Below are 20,845 nucleotides of genomic sequence, written 5' to 3'. Positions count from 1 at the left end.
TCCCCTCAAAGCTGTACTGCCTGTACGGTGTTCTGGCACAAACCGCCAGCACTGGCTGAACGCTGTCAGACCAGCACACACTAACTGCGCCATGGACTACTGGCACCGCCATGATCAGAAGAGCTGTATCTTGCTCATCAATAAACATCTTTGTAATTAAGTCCAATGCGATGCCCCTGATGTATCAGGCAATTGATAGCAAAGTGTGTGTGCATTCATTAGGCTATCTAGAAGCCTCGAGCATAAAAAGACATTGAAAGGCACTAGTCCGTAGAAAGTACTGCCTTCAAACCTGTCCCTGAGTACATGCTTCGTTTGCCTCGGAAACTAGAGCCCGCGTTCACCCGCTGCCTTGTGGCAGCTCCAGTGCTTTGAGCTGAGCAAGCAAACAGGTAACAGAACCATTCCCCAATCCTCAATCTCCTAGCCATTAAGCAGCAAGTGATACAATAAAGAAGACCAAAAATGAAAAACAGAGGATCCAGCCTATTCTGTCCGCTGATCTGATGAATCTAACTAGATCACATACGCTTATTTTTAATTACTGCTAAGGAATCATGGCTGGGCTACATGAACAAAGACATGGGAAGGGCTCTACCCACACTTGCTAAAAGTGCGCTGATGGCTAAAAAAGCCGATGTGGGATAGGCAAGTCCAGTTGTAAAAGTCACAGCAGAAAGTCACTGCTAAGGAATAAGTACTATGGAAAAGACACCTTGACAAAGTGCCTACTACCAGCATCTGGTAATCATCTAAGGGACAAATCCTGTTTAGTATATTTTCTCATTCCAGGCATGGTGTAAGCAATGGAGTGAAGCAACAGCTGTGAATTATGCAAGAGATAATTGACCACACCATATTTTGCTATGATGGCAGACCTGATTCTCTACTACCTGACATCCAGATCAGCTATTTGCACTTAAGAGCCAGGAGCGTAACACGGGTGCAACTCAGTATTATAAGGTTGATTACAGACATCATACCTGGTGGACTAGCTATGAAGGAACTTACAGTACACAGCAACATGTAACTGTGAATTACACCTACTGCCAAAAGTGCTCCAGATTCTCCAGGATGAGAGAGCCCACGTTAACACAATGCAGCGTCCAGTAAAAACTAAACCACGTGGCTAATTGTATTCCTAATTGTTAATACTTCCAAGATCAAACAACTTGGAGCCTTGAGTACGGTGTGCAGTCTCTTGCTGCCACCTTCTTAAAACAGGAAGGTTGATCAAGAAGGTTTCTTAGCTATAACCATTATATTCAGGCTTTACATCCATTTTTCACTTTGCTGATTCTTCCCTCTCTCTCCTGCCAAGGCAGGAGCCATACTGGGAGAGAAGCAAAGGCCAACTCCATCCGACACTTTCAGTTTATCCCAGCCTTGAGATGGCATTTGGGCCAAACCTGATGCCAGTACATGTTCTGTACAGTCAGAATACATTCCAAGAGATTTGTTCCTTGTTTAAGTGGACATCCTGTTATCAGTCAATTCGCTAAGGGTCACTTCAAAGCCACTAGACTACCATTTTACAGCAATATCCAAAATTAGAAAGCCTCCATTACCTGAAAATGGGAGGATGTGGCACAAAAATGTTTTTCTCAAGCTTCTGGGCTATGTAAGATTACATCAACACAACCTGTGCAAAATTAAAAGCAGCGGGCATCTCAAAGCAAGATGGGACACAGAATATTCTGCAGAATGTATAAAACCAAACTCAAACAGCATGAAAAAAGTAATGTTTATTTTCATTGTTTACAAAAGCATGAACACCTTATGCAAAAGCAGCATCCTGAACCACACATTTCCCTCATCCTCATGGGACATTGGCAGAAAGCGTTTCCTCTGTTCTTTAGGGTTAAATGTACTCTGCTGAGGTAAAGGGGAACCACCCCACTGATTTCCACAGAGCTCCTACTGCTTGCATGAGCAAAGAGGCCAACTCATCAGACTGCAATGCAATGATACATCATATGGGTGACTTGCTTTAGGTGTCAAATTGGATTAGTCTGTGCTTCTAACCAACATAAATGGACTATCCAGCTACTTAATAAGCTCCCCATTCTCTTCAATTTTAACTGAAACAGATCTAATTTTAAACACCTATTTAAACATTATGACTCTCATCCCGCACTACCTTCATTCAAGGTTTATCTTGATGCACCACTAACAATTTTCTCAAATTTTTAAGAGATAGCAAGTGTGCTCATCAGCTATTTTAGAAGTGAGACCTTTTAGCACAAGAGCTATTTACTCCTTTCCTACCTGCCTCCCCAGTACAGGAGCTCAAGTGCTTACTCTGAAGAAATACGCCCTAAGGTTAACCTAAAAAAAGAAAAAAAAAGTGCAGCATTTTCATTTTGCCTTCATCTTTCTCTCCTAATCTGGAGTTGGAAGTAGTTAATAGTCATATAACACCTTTGAACCTACAGAGACATATTTATTTATTCATTAAATGTTTTGTTAAACAGAGAATTTGATTGCAATGACATCAAAGACTTACCTGGAACAAGTTATTCCTACTGTTTCCTAAAATGATCACTACTATAAAACAAGATAATTTCTCAGCTCCTCTGAGTTGAGGTCCCTGCCCTCAAAATCTACAACTGATGCCTCAAAATATTTATTACACAAGGAGAAGCGACTCTAGCCTGTCTGCTATCCTATGCCTAAAATGACTCTGGATCTATGGATTAATGAAAATGGCTTAATTTTACTGCTTGAGCTGCAGGAATTGTTCTATTAGTTCCTGCCAACTTCACATTAAAGAAACATAATTTATTTCACATATTGAAAAAACCTGCTAAGAACCCATACATATATATATACACACACACATACACTATGCATGTGTACATATATATAAAGTCACATACATATATAGATAATTTGTATTTATTTTATGCTGACAAAGTGCTAAAAGAATCCAACAACTGCCACTGCTAAAGATGAGGCTAAATCAAATTGTATCACTTATATGGCATCAAATAATTATGAGACTCTGGTCCAAGAGCTTCAGAGCTGTTAGAAAAAAAATATCTCTCATTGGCAAAAATATAAGTTTCAAATGGTTTGAATTTTGCTTTTAAATAAATTGGAAGTATTAAAAAAATAAATAAAAAGAATACCATGCAAAGTATATTTTATAATTTAAATTTCAGTTCTGCACATAGAAAATACATTTATACATATATTCTATTACTTCCATGGCAAAATTCTGAGGTGCCTTGGACTCAATGATGACTAATGAATCTGGCAGTATCTCATGTGTGCATCATTGCCTCAAATTTTGAAAAATAAAAAGCTGTACAAGTTCAGCCCTGTATTCTGTGAGTCTGGCTGCATAGTCAGAAACAGAAGTATTGCACTCAAGACCATGCCTACAAAAATGCACATTTAATAAGGCCATTATATTCAAGATCATAATGGGACTCAAGTCACAAGAACAATCAAATATACCATAAATAGAACTAGGAAAGCCGTATTGCAGAAAATGGATTCACAACAGCAGTGTTCCCACAATTTAGTAACCGATTTTTTTTTTTGGCCCATGGAATGTCAATCTCAGACTGGTTGTACCCATTTTATCAGACAATATGACATGTCTGTATGCAAACATTCTCACAACATACTGTTTATTTTTTTTTCTTAAAAGTCACCAAGTGCCCCAGAGTTCGAGGGTAGGATTCTACTCAAGTTCTGCCAGTAAGGTTCAAGTTGTTATCAACTTTAAGCAGCTTCCATGCATGATGAGGGGAGAGAAGATTTGACTTCCAGTTCTTTAAATATTTGCCAACATGCAAGACATAATTCTTCCTTTACAAAGTGTAGCAAAGACATAATTGAACCTGTACTAGAATACTTCTCAGTATGCTCTTTCAGAGCTAGATCACATGAAAAGTATCAGTTTATCTGATCTGGCTTACCAAAAGAAAGACAGAGCAAATAACCAATTTAACACAAAACAAAGAATGATACAGATTTGCAAGTTAGCTGCCCACATCCCATGGCACATCGAAAAAAATTACCCTTTAATCAAAGCAGGGTAAGCTACCTTGAATTTACAGTTGGGTAAGTGTATTCACACCAGCCATTACCTTGGAGTAGCAGGTGTGCTGTAAATCTGCTAGCTTGGTTTGTAGTTATTTGCTCCTGTAGCCGTTCCAAAGTTACCCAACCAGCCAGCATTTTGGCTTGGTTAAGGGTAGTGGCATTTGTCCAAGAAGGAAGGGTACATCATCATCCCGTTTCCCATTGCCACATTACATAAATACATAAGACTTACGCAAATGCAAAAAGCATCAGTACAGAGGCTGGAAGAATCACAAGACAAAACAGACAGGAAACTTAATAACAGAATCGTAGAAGGGCCTAGGCTGGAAGGGACCTTAGAGATCATTTTAATCCAACCTCCCTGTCATGGGCAGGGACGCCTTTCAACTAGATCAGGCAACACATGGGGACTGAACGGGAATCGAATCCGCAATCTTGGTGTTACCAGCACCTGACTGAGTTACCAGCACTGACTGAGCTAACCAGCCCCCAATGATCACATGCATTACAGTTCAGCACAGGCATTTTTTCATATTCCTATATTCTGCCAAAAAATCCCCAGTGCTGGAGATTATGGATGAACTACCTTCCAGCTGAATCAGCTCCAGCAATTAGGAATTATTGCTGAATACAACAGACTGTATCCAGCATTTTTTTTTTGCCTAGAACCTGTTTTTTAGTTTAAGCAGCTTTTAGTACAGAGTCAAGAGACAAACCTGAGACACTGAAGATGTGACCTGTTTGCATGTTACGAACAGACAAATGGATAATGAAGATGCAAAAACTATTAAACGTGTCACACACTTTACACCTACAGCTCCATGTACTTTTTTCCGCGCAACAATGGTGTCACTTGCCAGATACAACTTTGTCACTAACTATGAATATGTTTTTGACCATACTTGGGAGGAATGCAATTAGACAGCAACAATTGCAGCTCTTGCAGTGATGAGCAAGGAGCATGGGAGTTCAGGATATGGATTCTAATTCCACCCATCTCATACTCTTTGCATGCTGAGCACCTCAAAACATCTCTCTTAGTAATCACATTATTTGGAAGGGGAATAACTCTTTCTGTATTTTCTCCACAAAAGGAGCAGTAAGAAATCTGTTAATGTATCACGCAAAATGAAAAATCATCTAAAAGACTTCTACTTATTTTAGCAGTTTTGACTAAAAAATTTTTACCAGAATCACTTCATCGATCAGGTTGAAAAGAGGTGAGAGTATCTGGGGAATAGAGTTTCCAAAGCCCACCTCTAACATTCACATTAAAATGGTGGCGTGACTATTAGCAAATGTCTAAACAAACAGTTTTGATGGGTATCAAGCAGCAGCAGCATTTTTGACATTTAATGTTTCTAGTACTTAGCACTTTTTAACCGAATTCTCTCTCCCAATAGTGACTGTCTTGTAGTTAGCAAGACTACCCATACGCAGAGCATTTCTAAATGGGATTACATATTGTTACTTTCTCTCCACCATAACGTTACCTTCCTGTTTTCAGTATCAGTCAGCACCATAGGTTTATTGCAGTTCACAGACAACAAGCAGCAGGTGTACTTCTACTGCTTGCTTCAACCCATGTGTTGTTTCATATTTATATATTCTTAAAATGTTTGCTTCACTTAGCTATACTAAAAATACCACTCCACAATTTAGGTTTACATTGAAAAATGTTATTGATGACTTGGCCAGAAAATATCACCAAAAATCCCTTTTACTTCCACAAGAAATCATATCTTCTCTTGAATTAGTATTAACAGATATTTATATTAAAGAACTCCATATCTCAGAAACCAGTTATTTAATGCTCAATATTCTTTTCAGCAGATGAAGAGGTAGGTATATTTCCACACAAGAGAAAAACAAAACACCTGTAACAGACACTCAGTTAAATCAAGTAATGTCTGAAAAGTCAAACACTGTTCTGACAGCACATAAACATAATAATGTGTCTGAAGATAGTCTCCAACAAGACAAGAAAAGTTGCGCATTCTGATTAGATAATACGTCAGAATTTTAAATTTAATGATTTTCTGGAAAGAAAACACAAGTTTCCAAATGCTACTTCCTTCCCCTCCCTCCCCAAAGAAATGTGGGTGCCAACAAAACTGCCTGTATCAATGGTAGTATTAACTTCTGGACTGCTAAACATGGAATCAACTGCAATTCTTCCTTACATTCACCAACACCAGCAGTCTACAAGTTTACACAGAGACCATATGCATGATAATTACATAATTACAATAGAAATTCAATTTTAGTGTTGTTCTTAAAACAATCTTCATAAATAATGAAAATATCTGTGTTCTAGCTCTTCAGTAACCTAAGGTTAATTGGTACAGATAGTGTTTTTTTTCTTCCTTTTATAAACCAAACTGGAGGTTCCTCACTGCCAACAATGGTTAAGGCCTGGATCAAGTTACTCTCCTTTTGCTTTTCCCTTTTTCTGCTTTTTTCCATTTTCCAACACTGCATTATTTTCTGGTTTGCTTACTCCATTTGCAACAGCACCATTTGCTATTTTGCCGTTCTTTACTGGTTCTTTGGGCAGCTTATATGTCCGATAGTAGAAGTTACCAAACAGGAAAATGAAGGTGATAGCATAGAAAATTACACCCCAGTGCATCCATTTAGGGAAAGGACAATCAATATAAATAGACAAGGCTGTGTGGCCAATAGTCACGTGGAACTGCACCTGAAAGACAGAAAATATAGAATCAAACAAGTCCGGATATATTCTGTAGGTCTGACTGCATCAACGTATACCGACGCATTACGATATTAAAAACTGCTAAATCGGGAGGTGGTAGAGAAGCCATATTTGGCTGTTACATCACACATGCGCACATATGCTTGACCAGGGACATCACCTTGATTGCGGTAGCTGGTACCAGTTTTCAAAAATAGGAAAGTGAGAAGACATTAAGACATCCAGACTACTCCTTTCTGAAGAGGTTTTTGCAATTCAGTTGGAACAACCAGTCAAGTGGTATCAGACTTCACTCACATATCTCTTACCTGTGCTGCACGTTTATTGAGAAATTAAATAAGTAATTCCACCTCTAGGAAGTATTCTAACTTGAGCTGTGAGTATCAGCTAAAAACTTTAGGGAGGAGCAGCATTTGTTCCAATGTTCTGCAAATGCAAATCCCCTCAGAGGCAGCACCTTCTGAGATAAAGTGAGAAATCTTACTTACCAATTGCAATATGGTCAAGTATCGTTTCCACCACAGGTATTTCTGAAATTTAGGGCCACAGGCAGCTAATCCATAATACATGTACATAATGACATGAATAAACGAGTTCATCTGAGCTCCAAAAAAAGCTGTCCAGGAACAGAAGGAAAAATTGTCACGTAATTTTGAAAATTTTCTAGTATTATTCATGCGATAGCAAAAAATTATGAAGTGCAAGGATATGCCAGGACTCCATCTTTGAAATAATAGTATACCATAGTCCTGACTGCCAACACGTGCTGACACGAATATTAAAAGCTGTACTTGGCAGTGTAAATGATAAAGTATGAGTTCTAAACTTAAATCTTTTAAACTGTATTTAAATGCACAACATTCAGTTCTCAGTAAGAAGTCAAGAAATTCACGTGGAAGTCTGATTAAATATGCCAAAAAAATCATACAATGCAAAACTTCACTTGTCTTTATAAGAGGTTTAAGGGCACTGCCAAATGAGTTTGTCTAGATTGCTCATCTTTAGTTTCCTTATTTAGGACACAAAACATCCAGTATTTTGAAATACATAAACATATAGTATAACTTCTTCCAGAACAATCTGTGCCGGAAACAAAGACAACAGCTCTCATTTTCATTGAGATCTCCTTGCTCCGTCAAGATCAGCAGCTACTTTAAGAGAACAAATTCTATCTTGCTAAAGTATTCTTACACTATCAGAAAGGCTCAAAAAGGCTCTAATGTATAAGATTAGGGTAATACAGGCAATAGCTGCTGACATCACACAGCTCAGATGCCTACGTGGTCTAGACTCAGTTATAATAGGGTCTAGTTTATAATAGATCTGTCTATGTAAGCAATGTGCTATCAACTAGAAAACAGAAGAACGTAGATCTATTCACATTTATACAGTAGCTCTACATAAATGCAGAAGAACAACTGTTGCTTTTCCCTTCATAGGGGCTAGAAACTAAGCAGCAGCACAAGAACGCCAAAACTTGATAAAAACTTGGGAGTAGTTGCAACTGTTGTACTGACAACTGCTGATACTTAGCACGAGAAGTCTGAAAAGGCAACAAGAGAGAGGGCATTTTGAGATATCCCGGGAATTCTAAGTAAGACTATAAGTAGGCACCTGGTCTCCAATAAATTTATTTTATGGCACAGTAGCCAATAACGATCTGGCTCAGTACCTGCATCATGCAGTTTACCTGGGAGAAGTTCAAGGATAGTCATAGATACTTCTTTTAAATATTCCCTCCTCTGATTATAAGTAACAGCTCAGTACAAGATGCATAGAATAAATGAGAGCATAAACCCCCCACATGCTAAGTATTAGTGTGGTTTGACAAAAACTCCCAAATATTAGTTTGGTGTGGTGTTTACTATAAATTCAGTATCTTAAGCCCACAAAGCACATTACAAACAAAACAGGGTATTTCCCTGAACCCTCAGCTCTGTAGAGCTTATAATTTAAGAGAGACAAGGCAAAATAACAGGAACAATGGTACAATGCAGGCAAGGGAGGGTGTGGTAGATACAATGGAATAGAATTATTTGATGGGGGCTTTAGAAAGGAAGAAAGGAAAAAAAAAGCTCATAATGAATTATGGACTTGTGTCATTATGAGTAGGTTTTAAAAGTTAATTGACAGATTCATTGGCTCACCTTCAAGGGAAGGTTTCAGAATTTTTTACATGCCTCTTTATCAAAAAGAAAGGAAGGCCTAAACTCAAATCCAATGCCAGAATAATATCTCCATTAACTTCATTACATTTGGACACAGATTGTGGCCTGTAATTAGACTTTGTGATTCTCTATATCTGCAAACATTAAAGTTAAGCAAGACACATTCACCTTTCTGTTTCTTACAGAACAAGTATAATTTTGAAGACAGAATTTCAGGCTTGCAATTGATACCCATGAGGGAAGGAAAAAAGTTTTGCAATTCATTAGATTATTGTCCTGTTATCTTTTCCTCCCCCACATTTCCCACAGAGGAAAACTGTGCCCATTAGAGATACTGCACTGCTTCAGTGTCCTTTAATCAGTCTTGTATACTAATGTTAAGTCTATAAAAACTTTTTTCCATTACTCCCAAACAATAATAACTCTCCTTTGTATCCAGTCAAAAGGGTAGAAGCAAACTCACCTTGTCCACCTGCAACCCACTTAATACCAATCCACCACAAGGTGAACATGGTGAAATGGTGATAGACATGAAGGAAACTAATTTGGTTAAATTTCTTCCTCAGGATGAAGAATACTGTATCCAAATATTCAATTCCTTTAGAGACATAATACCACCATAAAGCAGCAGCTATCTGCAAATAAAAAAAAGACAACACAGAAACTTTAGTGATTCCAAACTGAATGCAGTAAAATTGTCTCCAGCTATCTGGAGCAAGAGAAGGTTATCTCTTCCTTCCCCAAATCCTGGTAAATGTTGAGACGGAGTCATCAAACATCTGACAGTGAGAGAACAACACCAACATCAACACTCTATTCATCTATTCTGGACATAGAAGCATTATTCTGAATCAACTGCTCACAAATCACAACCATGAAAAAGAGTTAACATAATATTAAAAGCTTTGCCATCTCTGAACAGATTACCAACCAAACATAGGGAGTTTGTGTCCTCATTCTCCATCCTAAGGTTTGTGGGAGAAGGCTACCACAGGGCTTCCTGTCCTAATGAGGCAACACTTCGATGTGGTCAGAACAACAAAGTAGAAACATGATGATGTAACAAAGCTTCAAAGGTTGAAATCTTATATAAAATTCTTTCAGTACCACAGGCATATGGGTTGGAAGATAACAAATCACTCTTGCAAGCTAGCTGAGGTACTGATTTCATATCCCTTAGAGCAATATTCCTCTCAGCTTCTTCTGGTCTGCCTAGTAACCCTCTCTGGAAAGCAGCACAGGCCCTGTGCCACTCAGGCAATAGAAGAAATGAGACCAGGACAGCCACACGAGTTGCAAGAATATAACCCATCTACTCAATAGAGCAGTGCTACACACCCAAAATTCTTTTTCTAATCCACCCATCACAGTGAGTCTTGCCCAAGATGCAACATAAACACGGCTTCCTGCTGCAGTTGAGATACTGTTGTACCAGGTACAGCCCAGAAGCCATGTGTAGCAATTTGCTAATACTATGATATGGGGGTATGGTGGTGGTGGGACTCCCTTCCAGATACCAAAGCATAGCAACAAGTCTAGATCCTGGCATCGTAAGTCAACTAGCTTGTTATGCAAGGGTGGGACCAGAACATATCCCAGATGGTGACTCACACAGAGAATGGAAAAAAAAAAAAAAAGTTGGAAATGGCACCAACAGCAAGGAGAGCAGGCAATGTCACAACATACCTATTTGTAAGAAGTTTACCTGGTCTTTCAAGACTCGTCTGATGGCAAATGAGACTTTCTTACCTTAACATGGTGTGAAATAACCCCACCACCCCCTTAGTTCCCAGGGGAGAGAGAAGAGAAAAACTTAGGGCAGCAGTAGCTTCCCTTTTCAAATACAGACATACTGTTAGACAAGTGAGAGAAAGGAGAATCAGGAGAATGAGACTTCAGAGCAATGCTAAAGCCCTGCAGAGTGTTCTCCTCCATCTTGCCAAACTGGCGGAAAAGGAGCATTGCAGCAACACATCATCAGTACAGTAAAATTAACCTAACAACAGCCACAACACAGGTTATAAACTAAAACCTCATTTATAGAAGTTCTTCTCTGTAGAATAGTGCTTACTGCAAAGACATGTTTCAGATTTGCTTTGCTAGGAGAGATTACAGCAGAAGCAAAGAAAGCAGGAAGGGAGCAGAAGAATGCTGCAGATCTGCATTGCAGACTCTGCAGCTTCCCAAAGGAACTGCACAACTTACTGTTGCCAAACTGCAGATTTTATGCATCCATTAATGAATACCCTTCTCATGCTCTGGATGTGATTTAGCCTACTACAGGTCTCAGGGAAGAGAAGGCAGATTTTGACAATTATATTTAAGAAGATACTAATATCTGTCAAAGCTGGAGAGAGGCTTAATGACAGAAAAGTGACTCCCACAGACCTTGGCGTTCCCAGATACACAGGTAAGCAATAAGAACCATCAATATATATTACATATATGTTGCTCAATATTCAGTACAGTTCTGCCTCTGGGACAGGTAGTCAGATTTTTAATAACACCCACATCAAGGCTTTGTCTCACACCCATGGATTAGCATAACAGTCCAGCATCTTCTACAGATCTTTGCTAAAGCTGCATCTCTTAAATAAATTAAGATAAGCATCTTTTCAACTCATGAGTTAACAACAAACACTTTGGTCTGTACCCATAAAAGGACAAGCCAGCTCTACAATACTCCTGCTTTTTGGAGGTCCCTCCTTCTGAGAAACTTTTAAAGAATCAATAAGCTAGTTACAAGCAAACTGTCACAAAATCTCTTACAAAGCTGATGGGCACTCTGTTAAAGAAACAGTATAATAATAAGTAGCTGATTTACTGTATGACATAGGGCAAAATGTAACAGAATTAAAATCCAACAAAAAATCTTTTGTTTTATGCCCAAGATGCCACAAGTTCACCATAGGCTCCTGGACAAGTCAGTTAACACACCACATTCCCCTTCTTTTGAATTCCACCTCCCCTGCAGAGAAAGCAATTACAAACCATAATCGACTCCTTTTGATCAAAATGCTTCCCATCACTCAAGAAGAAAAAAGTGTCCATGTCTTTGCAGGATTATGCCTGCTCACTTTTGTCTTCCTGTAGAGTTTTTTACCTTACAGCTCTTTTGCTCTCTTCCTATCAACAAATTTTACTACCAATTATTCTCAAACCTGATAGGTTTCATGTACTGATGATCTGGTTCGGTGCTCCAAATAACTCAAACAGATGTTTTGATCAGTAGCTTATAGATGCAGAAAAAAAAAGAACAATACACTGATATGTAAGCTATGTCAGAAGCAGATGGCTACTATTAAACTTCTGCAAAGCATCAGAATCTAGGGCCTAGGACACTATAGCCTTTCTTTGGACACAGCATGAAAGGAAGATTTAGCTTAGAAGAAAATACATATTAAAAAAGCATATTCCTGAAATGAAGAATACTAGTCACAAACATACCTCTTCTGACAATTTTCATATGCCCCAATCTAAGTCTGTTAAAACACCAGATGGCAGGGAAAGATTACATTACAGCCCAGGATTAAGGGGGTCAACAAGAGGTCCAATCCCATGACCTCTGCCTGCTGCAGGGTTTTTGAACTGAAGGCTGTTTTAACATGGGTCTCTGTTTCTGCACTCTCCTTCCTCATTTCAAGTTGGAGATGGTTATCCATTAAGGTATTTGAAGGGACAGGTACTTTGATGGTAACGGTAACATGAAAAAAATAAGGTGACTTTTAAAGAGAACTCTTTCCTCTGCTTCAGTTACAGAATTTTGTTTACAAGGCCACAAAGTCTATGTTGTTAAGTCAAATTTCCTTTCCACAGAAGTTCAAAGTCAATTATTATTAATTATTATTTTCTAAGTAGAAACTATACAAGTTCTAGACATAAATACAAACATTTCTTCTATGCTTCTAATGTAGATTGCAATTACAATACAGAAGACAACCATAGCTCACCTTGAAAATTATTACAATCAGCACACTTAAACTAGTTCACTTAAAACTAATTCACACAGCCCCAAATTCTCTTCCGAAATGCTGATGTAAGCAGAGGGAAAAAGTGAATATTCACAGCGACTTGCATGCCTTAAATTAGACAGCATTAGGAAATTGTTTACGCCAAATACTGGAGCTTTCAAAGGACTACGACTAATCAGCTCAGCCCTTTATGTTTATTATTTTGACAACTAAATTATGACCAGAAAAGTTTTTCCAAGATGCAACTATAGCTCCTTCAAAATCCTTTCTTGACAATTTCTTCCTCCTTTTCTCTCTTGTCTACTAAGAATCATTTTATTTTTTTGTATAACTAATTACAAAACACACTCCTCGACTTCCTGCCAGTAGTCAGTAAGGTGGCTACTTACTCCACCCAGAAGATAAGTCTTTTAGAAAGGAGTTTATTTCTACAAATATTTCTGCAACTGTGGAATCTAATTTCTATCCCTGCTTGTTCCAGTCATCTGTTGCTTCTTGCAGAACAACAGTCAGGGGAGCCTGGATGAGATTAACAGGTGTAGGTAGGTTCAAAACAGTAAGCAGAAGGACCAGCTTCATACTACGTGTAAACTACCTATCAAATTAATTGTCAGTGAAAGCCAGAAACTTGCTAAAGTCAGAGAAAAAGTCCAGGTAAATTCATTGAAGAACATCCCATTTAACAGTGGCCAAACAAAGTGGTTATGTCTGACTTAGAGAGGTCTGTGATCACTGGTGTGGCTAGCCTACAGAGGGGTAGTGCCACCACATGCCCTTACACTGTTCCCTTGAAATCACCATCGGCTTACTGTCTTCACAATATGTGAGTTGGAGAGGAAAGACATTCTCAGGCACCACCTTTTGGGAGGTGTTTACCAGGTCTCTGTACTCCCTTGAGGAACAAAGGATGGTTTCTTGACCTCTCAGTTTGAGTAAAACCTTTGGTCAAAAGGGGCCACTACACAGTAGCATCATAGTGGCACATTCCCCAAAAGGGGACGCGGTAGGGCTTCTACGTTGCCATTTAGAACACCACATACAATTAGTTTCACATTTCTCAATGCTTGTTCCAGCTTTCTAAGCTCCATAAGTCATATATGAAGCTGTTCCATAATGTTTTCTGGGCTCAGTGCTCTTTCCATTTGAGGTAGTCCCAGACTCTTTTATCTGACTAAGACAAGACTTACTTACTCATTCTCTTATGAATAAAAGTTACTACATTTGAAATTAATTCTGCTATTGTAAAGCAGCATTCCTCTTCAGAGAAAACTGGGTGCCATCAGACACTAGACATTTACCATCTAGATCTATTAAATGGGTGTGAGATACGTGCTACAAGGTTAATCAATTCTAAACTCAAAACTGAAAGAAGCAGTCCATTTACTTACGCTTAAAATTGATTTTGCAGGTTTATATTACAAAAAATGATGGTGAAAGGAATCTCTACAGTGTCGAACCCCAGAAATATACCTTCTAAATGCAGAGCACGATACACTCTAAAGGAGGCCAGAAGTATATCCCAGACTCTTTAGTTAGACAAAGTACAGTCATGGAAAATGTAATTTTGTACTTGCAACTTATTTACCTAAATTGAGAATTCAATCAAAAGAACTGCCGGATAATAACCAAGATAAGGGTCTTGACTGATAACATACTATGCAGCTGTTGCAGCAACCCAAGAACTCAATTTTCCCTGCTTTATTAACTCTCTTAGTTGCTAACTCAACATGTGACAACTGAAGACTTTAGAAATAAAGTTTATTCAAAACCACGATTTTCAAAAAAATCTTAAAAAGTCAGGGAATCCAAAGAGTAGATGTTGCTAGAGCAGCCTTTCATTTCTGCACGTATTATATGCAATAAATCCATTGTGCACATCGTTTTGCCCTTATAAGAACCGAAGCATTATCATACGATGAAACAACAAACAGAAGATAATTCTTTTGAGCAGGTCTGACCTCTCCATAGCCTCCCACAAACAAGTGCACCTAAAAGTGAGGCTATGAAACAGGATTTTTGCATACTAAAAATCTTTTATTTTGCTAATATAAAAATCCTTTCAATACATGCCATCCTAGTGCTCAGTGTCATCCAGTTGAGTACAAGGGCATTCTATTTTTCTCATCTATTGAAAAAAAAACCCTGTCAAGCATTTGTTACACTTGGCTAGGTTTTGCATTTAAATAACATTATTAACAGAAGTATTCTAGTGACTGAAAGAGTGAGTGCATAGCACTGGCAATGGTTAAAGATAGGTGAATGCCATAAGGCAAATAAAAATCTACGTGGAGTTGTTCTGCAGTATCAGAATGTATCCCTATATATATATATATATATCAGTTATTATACACAAGGTGTAAGATTCACACCTACCCTTCTCATTGCCACCTTTGCCACATGCACAAGCTTTTGAGTAATGTTACCCATGAACAGCCACCTTGCAGACAGACATTTTCTCAAATGTGTTATAAATATTAAATGTGTTTAGACTGCAACACACTTCCATTACATTTTCAGGAACATGTTCTAATCTGTAGGTGAAAATTGCAAGAACAGCTGAGAGATTCGCAAGTGTCAGCTCTGCCGGAAGATAAGGTTTAGTACATGAGCTAATCAACAGCGCTACAGAAATTAAGAGGCACTTGCACTTTCATTTTAATTTGAATGCTTTCCAAAAAACACACATTTGAAATCTAAGCTTCTACAATGAAATGTACTGATAATACATTTGCCAGAAGCCAGCAAGACTTCACGAAGCCAAACACAGGTAAAGGAGACAAAAAGCTGCCTCACTGGTAGGAGTGAAGTGCAACCACAATATGCGCTGACAAATCTTATTTGCTTTGATCTAGCTCAAACACTACACCTTTACTGTGGCTACTCCGGTATCACAAACGTCAGCAAGGTCTAAGAACCAAAGTACACATACAAAGTTTATCCTGGATTGTATAACCACAGATGAAGCCAAGGATGGTATCTTTAAGACTGCCCTTCCTTGCAGCAGTCAGAGAAAGTTAATGCAAATACACTGATACACTTTGATTAAACCTGCTATGTGCAATGTAGTCACACTTGAAGTAGTCTGTGAGAACATAACGGGATACATTCATGGCTGACAGCAGAACTTTGGAAAAACAATTTACAGACAAGATTTAAACCATTGTGTAGTGCTATATATTACACACCTTAATATACAAATACAAAAAAGAAATACTCACCCTAACTTCATAAACATTATCTGAATAATCCACAGACTGGCAGACATAGCTGTATCCTCGAGCTCTTGATGACAAAAACAGCTGAAAATATTAAAGTCACACATGAGGGGAAAGATGCTACATAAAACATGTTCACAACAATTAACAGCAAATTTCTTGCTACATCAAGCTTACCTGAACGGAAATACTTAAAATATCCTTATCAGTCTTGAGAATACGATTGAATAAAGTCAATATTTAGTTCTAACAACCTGTTGTTATACAGTATCTATTTTTTTCCTGTAAATTAAAAAGAAATTACTCATTTTTCCCTGCATATATCTGCCCTGATAATTAGAGCTCTGTACAAATTAGCAAGAATTCCAGTATGACCTTAAGCTAGCCAAAGCTGATGGCTCCAGCTTCAGAAAATAAGCACTTTCACTGTGAATGACAGAAACACTATTCCCATGATGGATTTGAGAGAACTCTCAAACACAGATTAGATAATTTGGATTTACTATTCTTAAAACAGTATACTAATCAAACCCAGTAAAAACACCAAAACCTAAAGAGCCAATGCTGAGCACCCATCAAACATATTGACAGAAACTGGATGAAGAAAAGTTCACATTTCATACCAACAGAAATGCCTTAAGCACATTAAATGCTCCTGTAGTGCCACTCCAAGTAAAGCACATTGCAATAACTTGAACAGGAGGATAAAAACTTCATATTTGAGCAAGTTCCCACTGGAAAGAAGAACACTTGCCTAGAGTTGTACAAGGTTCAAGTAATACTTCTAATCTTGACATTCATAAATGTTTTATCCAAGATTGTTTAAAGCCAGGTAATGCCACCCTGTCAAGGATCAAAAGAGATAGCAGTAGAGCAGATATAACCTGTAAATTGGGAGCTGTAAAAGTAAAGAAGAGTGATACAAAAAGATCTCCAAAACAAACAAGGGTAAGCACTGACTATCTTACTGCTAACCTGATTTCCGTCTTATTTAAACTGAACTTGAGTTTACTTGTACACCTCAACTTGCACACAGCGGTAGAAGTGCAGTCAGATGCAGAGGCAAGCGTTACCCAGGTAAAACCAATCTATAAAACCTCGTGAAACTCTGGACTTATTTCCCGCACATGTCTGTTAAAGTGGGGAGCATATTTGATAATAGAAGAGAAGACCAGGGAAGAGTTTACACTATTACAAAAAACTAATCAGTCTGTACCAACCTACTCAGTAATTTGGCCAAGGTTCACTTGGTAAAAGGCAGTAAATTGACTTCACCAGACTGCCTCAGAGCAGAATAAGAAATACAAGATTTTGTGGTAAAATAGGATGTATGCATCTGGGACTTCTGCATATTCTAAGCAAAATTTGCTCCTAATTTGAATCTGAATTTGAGGCCAACGTACAGGAGTCTTGAACTAGACAATCTAGCAGTGCTTTCTGGGCTTACCATTTCAATGTAAGTTATCACAGATGAACATACATTCTGCTGTCAGGATGAATATTTAAATAACACTTGAAGGCACTTCACATTCAAATTCTGTTCTCAGCAATACCTGGAAACTTCACAGTCATCCACAAAATATAAACTGTGTATCATTTTACTCATAACAATTATATTACTCATGAGAATTACAACAGTGGCACACCAGTATTAGTAAACCTCTTAATAGATTGAGGCAGATGTTGTCTGGTTAAAGGAAACAACTCAAACACTTTCCTTCTATCAATCTCCAAGACCAAGAAAAGACATATAAACACATGTATTATCCTATAAGCAACATAGTTTTGAAAATTAATTAACCAGAAGTCTGGTATAATTGAGCTTGTGGATAAAAGAAACTAATTGAAAATAAGAAGTAAAAAAGACACACATGGCAAAATCACTGCAGAATTCGTTTCAGAGGAGTTTCAGTTTTAACCTGCCAAGATGATTGGATTTCATCCATTCCCACAACCATCCTTGGGCATCAGCATTACACTCTGTTGTACCTGTAGTACTTTATTACTTACTTGAATAGTGCAAGAAAACAATTTAGACAAATTGACAACTGAGGTGTGATGGTTAAAATTTTACTGAACCACATCTTTAAAAAAGGCTGAAATCAGTTAATGATTTTATTTTAGAAGCTCTGGGGAAGGGTCAATATGCAGATCATCATCAGATATGCCATGCTTTCCTGACAGAAGTACAAAACAGATCAAACAGAAAAAGAGTTCTGTAATGTTTTAATTAATTTTAACTGCTCTGTTTATGTGCTTACATCGGGAAATAGACTTTGCAAATTTATGATCTGAGGTCTTCCAGGAAGATGACTCTCAATCTGCATAAGCAAAGACACAGCAGTGTAAACTACACCCTAGCATAAGCTATATTCTCCTACAGACTCAGTGTATTTATTCTCAAATAGAATGCACCTAGCTGCAGAAATACTCACATAAAAAGGCAAACTCAGCTTTAAAGTCTGTGCAAAACATTCACCCTCAAGAGACACCATGAATATGTTGCAATCTGTAGACACTCTCAGACTTAAATAGGAATTCCCTCCTGTAAGAGAGCATACACACCTCTTTGAAAATGAAGAAGTTGAGTAGAACCATTCCAAAGTTGTAAACAACCAACAGGAAACGTAACTGGAAGGGCTCTCTTGTCTTCATCCATTTGGGGCCCAGCCAGACAGTGAGGAGATAAATAGTGCTTATAGTCAGTGTTGGAAATGGAGACTGCATCAAGGGCCAATCATCAACACGTTTGTCTGGGGGGAGGTGAAGCAAAATAGAAGGAGTCAACAAGGTCTGAACAAAATATACTTCAGCATCATTTTAAGCATTGTATTTGTTAAGTATTATTCTCTCCTGAAATAGCTGCATCAGATAGTAGAAGCACAATACACTCATACTTTCTAGGAAAGTTACAGAAAATAGTTAAAAAACCCTCACCACTATATCACATTACCTCACACAGAGAATCATTATGTCATGCAAGTTCCACTGTCCAATTCTACAATCCAAAACAATAAAGCAAACAGAATCACGTGAGCCCAAACCCAATCCAACCCACTAATCCCCCCCCAAAAGTTTTGCTTATGATTAACAGTGACTGCAGCACCAACGTAAGCAAATATTCAACACTAATGCAACTGAAAGGTACACAAATTTGGCAAAATACTGATAAAATTAATAGCTTTTATTACTTTAAAATTAGGCACTAAGAAGCCTCTAATTAGTTTTATATAGGTTGTATGATGCTATCCAAGTACCTTTGCGATTTGATGTAGGTCAGTCTCATACGTCACAGACAGAATACTAACAACATTATTGGAAAAAAACTATTTAAAAGAGTTGAAAAGGATGTGTCTAGCTAGAGTAATCTATGCCACCATATGGAAGACAAAGGTTTCATTTACAGTCTCCTTTAGCCACTCATGGAATCCAGAGTTACACATATTCTAAGGCCCAGAATACGCTATATAAAGTTCTTGATCTGTATCAAAAAAATCATTCTTAGCCTGATGAACCAGTGACATCTAGGATTAGAAGATGGCTCTGCTACAGAGGAGGGAAGGGAGGGACTACACTGACACTTCCTTACTCAGTGTTTCCTCCCCTCCTCTCCCCATTTGAAGGCTAATCTCCAGTTACAACAAGAGATAAAAGGTAACTATTCTACAACTATTGATACTTCAGATACTATACAGCTCTACTGGATTATTTTCCAGATGCTGAGGCCAACTGGAGTTTAGATGGAAATCATACCACAAGGCTCCTTTGGGAAGCTCTGAGATTTAAAACACTTGCCTTCCGTCATTTGTGAGCAAATGTTAATGAGGTTGCCCACAAACTTGCCTAGAGGACAAGTTTCTTACAGAGAACTGCTTCCTGTCATGGTAGCCCCCAAAAAAGTGACAAGTAAACCCTAAGCCATAAATTAATTCCTGATTCCAGGCATACTAACAGGTAAGTTAGAAACCTCTTATCTACAAAATGAAGAACTCTGATGCAATGAGGAAGGTACGGAACAGCACTGCCATCACTCCTCCCCCATTTCTTTCTTGTTTCCTTGGTTGCACTGAAGATCATAAATTAAGACTTCATTTTAGGAGCAGATTTCATGAGACTGTTTCTAATCAATAGCACATATTGTTATCTACAGAAAGTGTCTGTGGCACTGCCTCTTCTTCCTTCCAGATGATACAGTAATATATGGTTTGCACACTGAAAGTGAGACGCCAGGAGGCCTAAAAAGAAGTGGAAGAGAAGAAAGAGAAAATAGCCTAGGTGCTTCCATTATGGTTGTTAATATCAGAAGAGAGAATTCATCCTGATGCATGGAAACCTTGAGCAAGGCTGATGGAGTGAGTCCTGCGACTGCAGCCACCACCAGAAGCCAAGGGCAAGACAGGGCAAGGAGTACAGGGAGGAGCGGTAAAAAATTCAGATAGATTGGCTGTAGAAACACAGGGAGTAAAACAGAACTGAAGAAAGTAAGAGAAGACAGTCACCTCTTACTTTTCAGAAAGTCCCTGGAACAGATGGTTCTATCACGACATAACGTACTCTCTGTCAAATACAAGGATTGCTCTATAGTACACTATAGTGTCTTGGGATGGAAAGGAATAGCCCCATTTCCCAGACCTCACAGAAAGCTACCTACTGAAGCTGAAATCACATCACTGTGTTGCAGTTATTTTACTATGTCCCTGTACCGGTTTGAGTGAAGAG

General features: G+C 38.3%; 1 protein-coding gene across 1 annotated transcript; it reads right to left on the bottom strand.

Moving 5' to 3' along the window:
* Positions 1 to 5,848: 5,848 nt before the first annotated feature.
* On the bottom strand, positions 5,849 to 18,904 carry ELOVL4 (ELOVL fatty acid elongase 4). Its single transcript, XM_009873961.1, has 5 exons — positions 18,692 to 18,904; positions 16,130 to 16,210; positions 9,404 to 9,575; positions 7,261 to 7,388; positions 5,849 to 6,757 (listed from the first exon to the last, which is right to left on the bottom strand). Exons 1-5 carry the CDS (start codon positions 18,851 to 18,853, stop codon positions 6,482 to 6,484), a joined length of 819 nt encoding a protein of 272 aa, XP_009872263.1. The 5' UTR covers positions 18,854 to 18,904; the 3' UTR covers positions 5,849 to 6,481.
* Between the last annotated feature and the right edge of the window lie 1,941 nt (positions 18,905 to 20,845).

Source organism: Apaloderma vittatum, unplaced genomic scaffold (genome assembly GCF_000703405.1).
Source record: "Apaloderma vittatum isolate BGI_N311 unplaced genomic scaffold, ASM70340v1 scaffold20227, whole genome shotgun sequence".
Lineage (NCBI taxonomy): Eukaryota > Metazoa > Chordata > Aves > Trogoniformes > Trogonidae > Apaloderma > Apaloderma vittatum.
The sequence above is the reverse complement of the archived record's forward strand: the minus strand, read 5'-3'. Positions and strand labels throughout refer to the sequence as shown.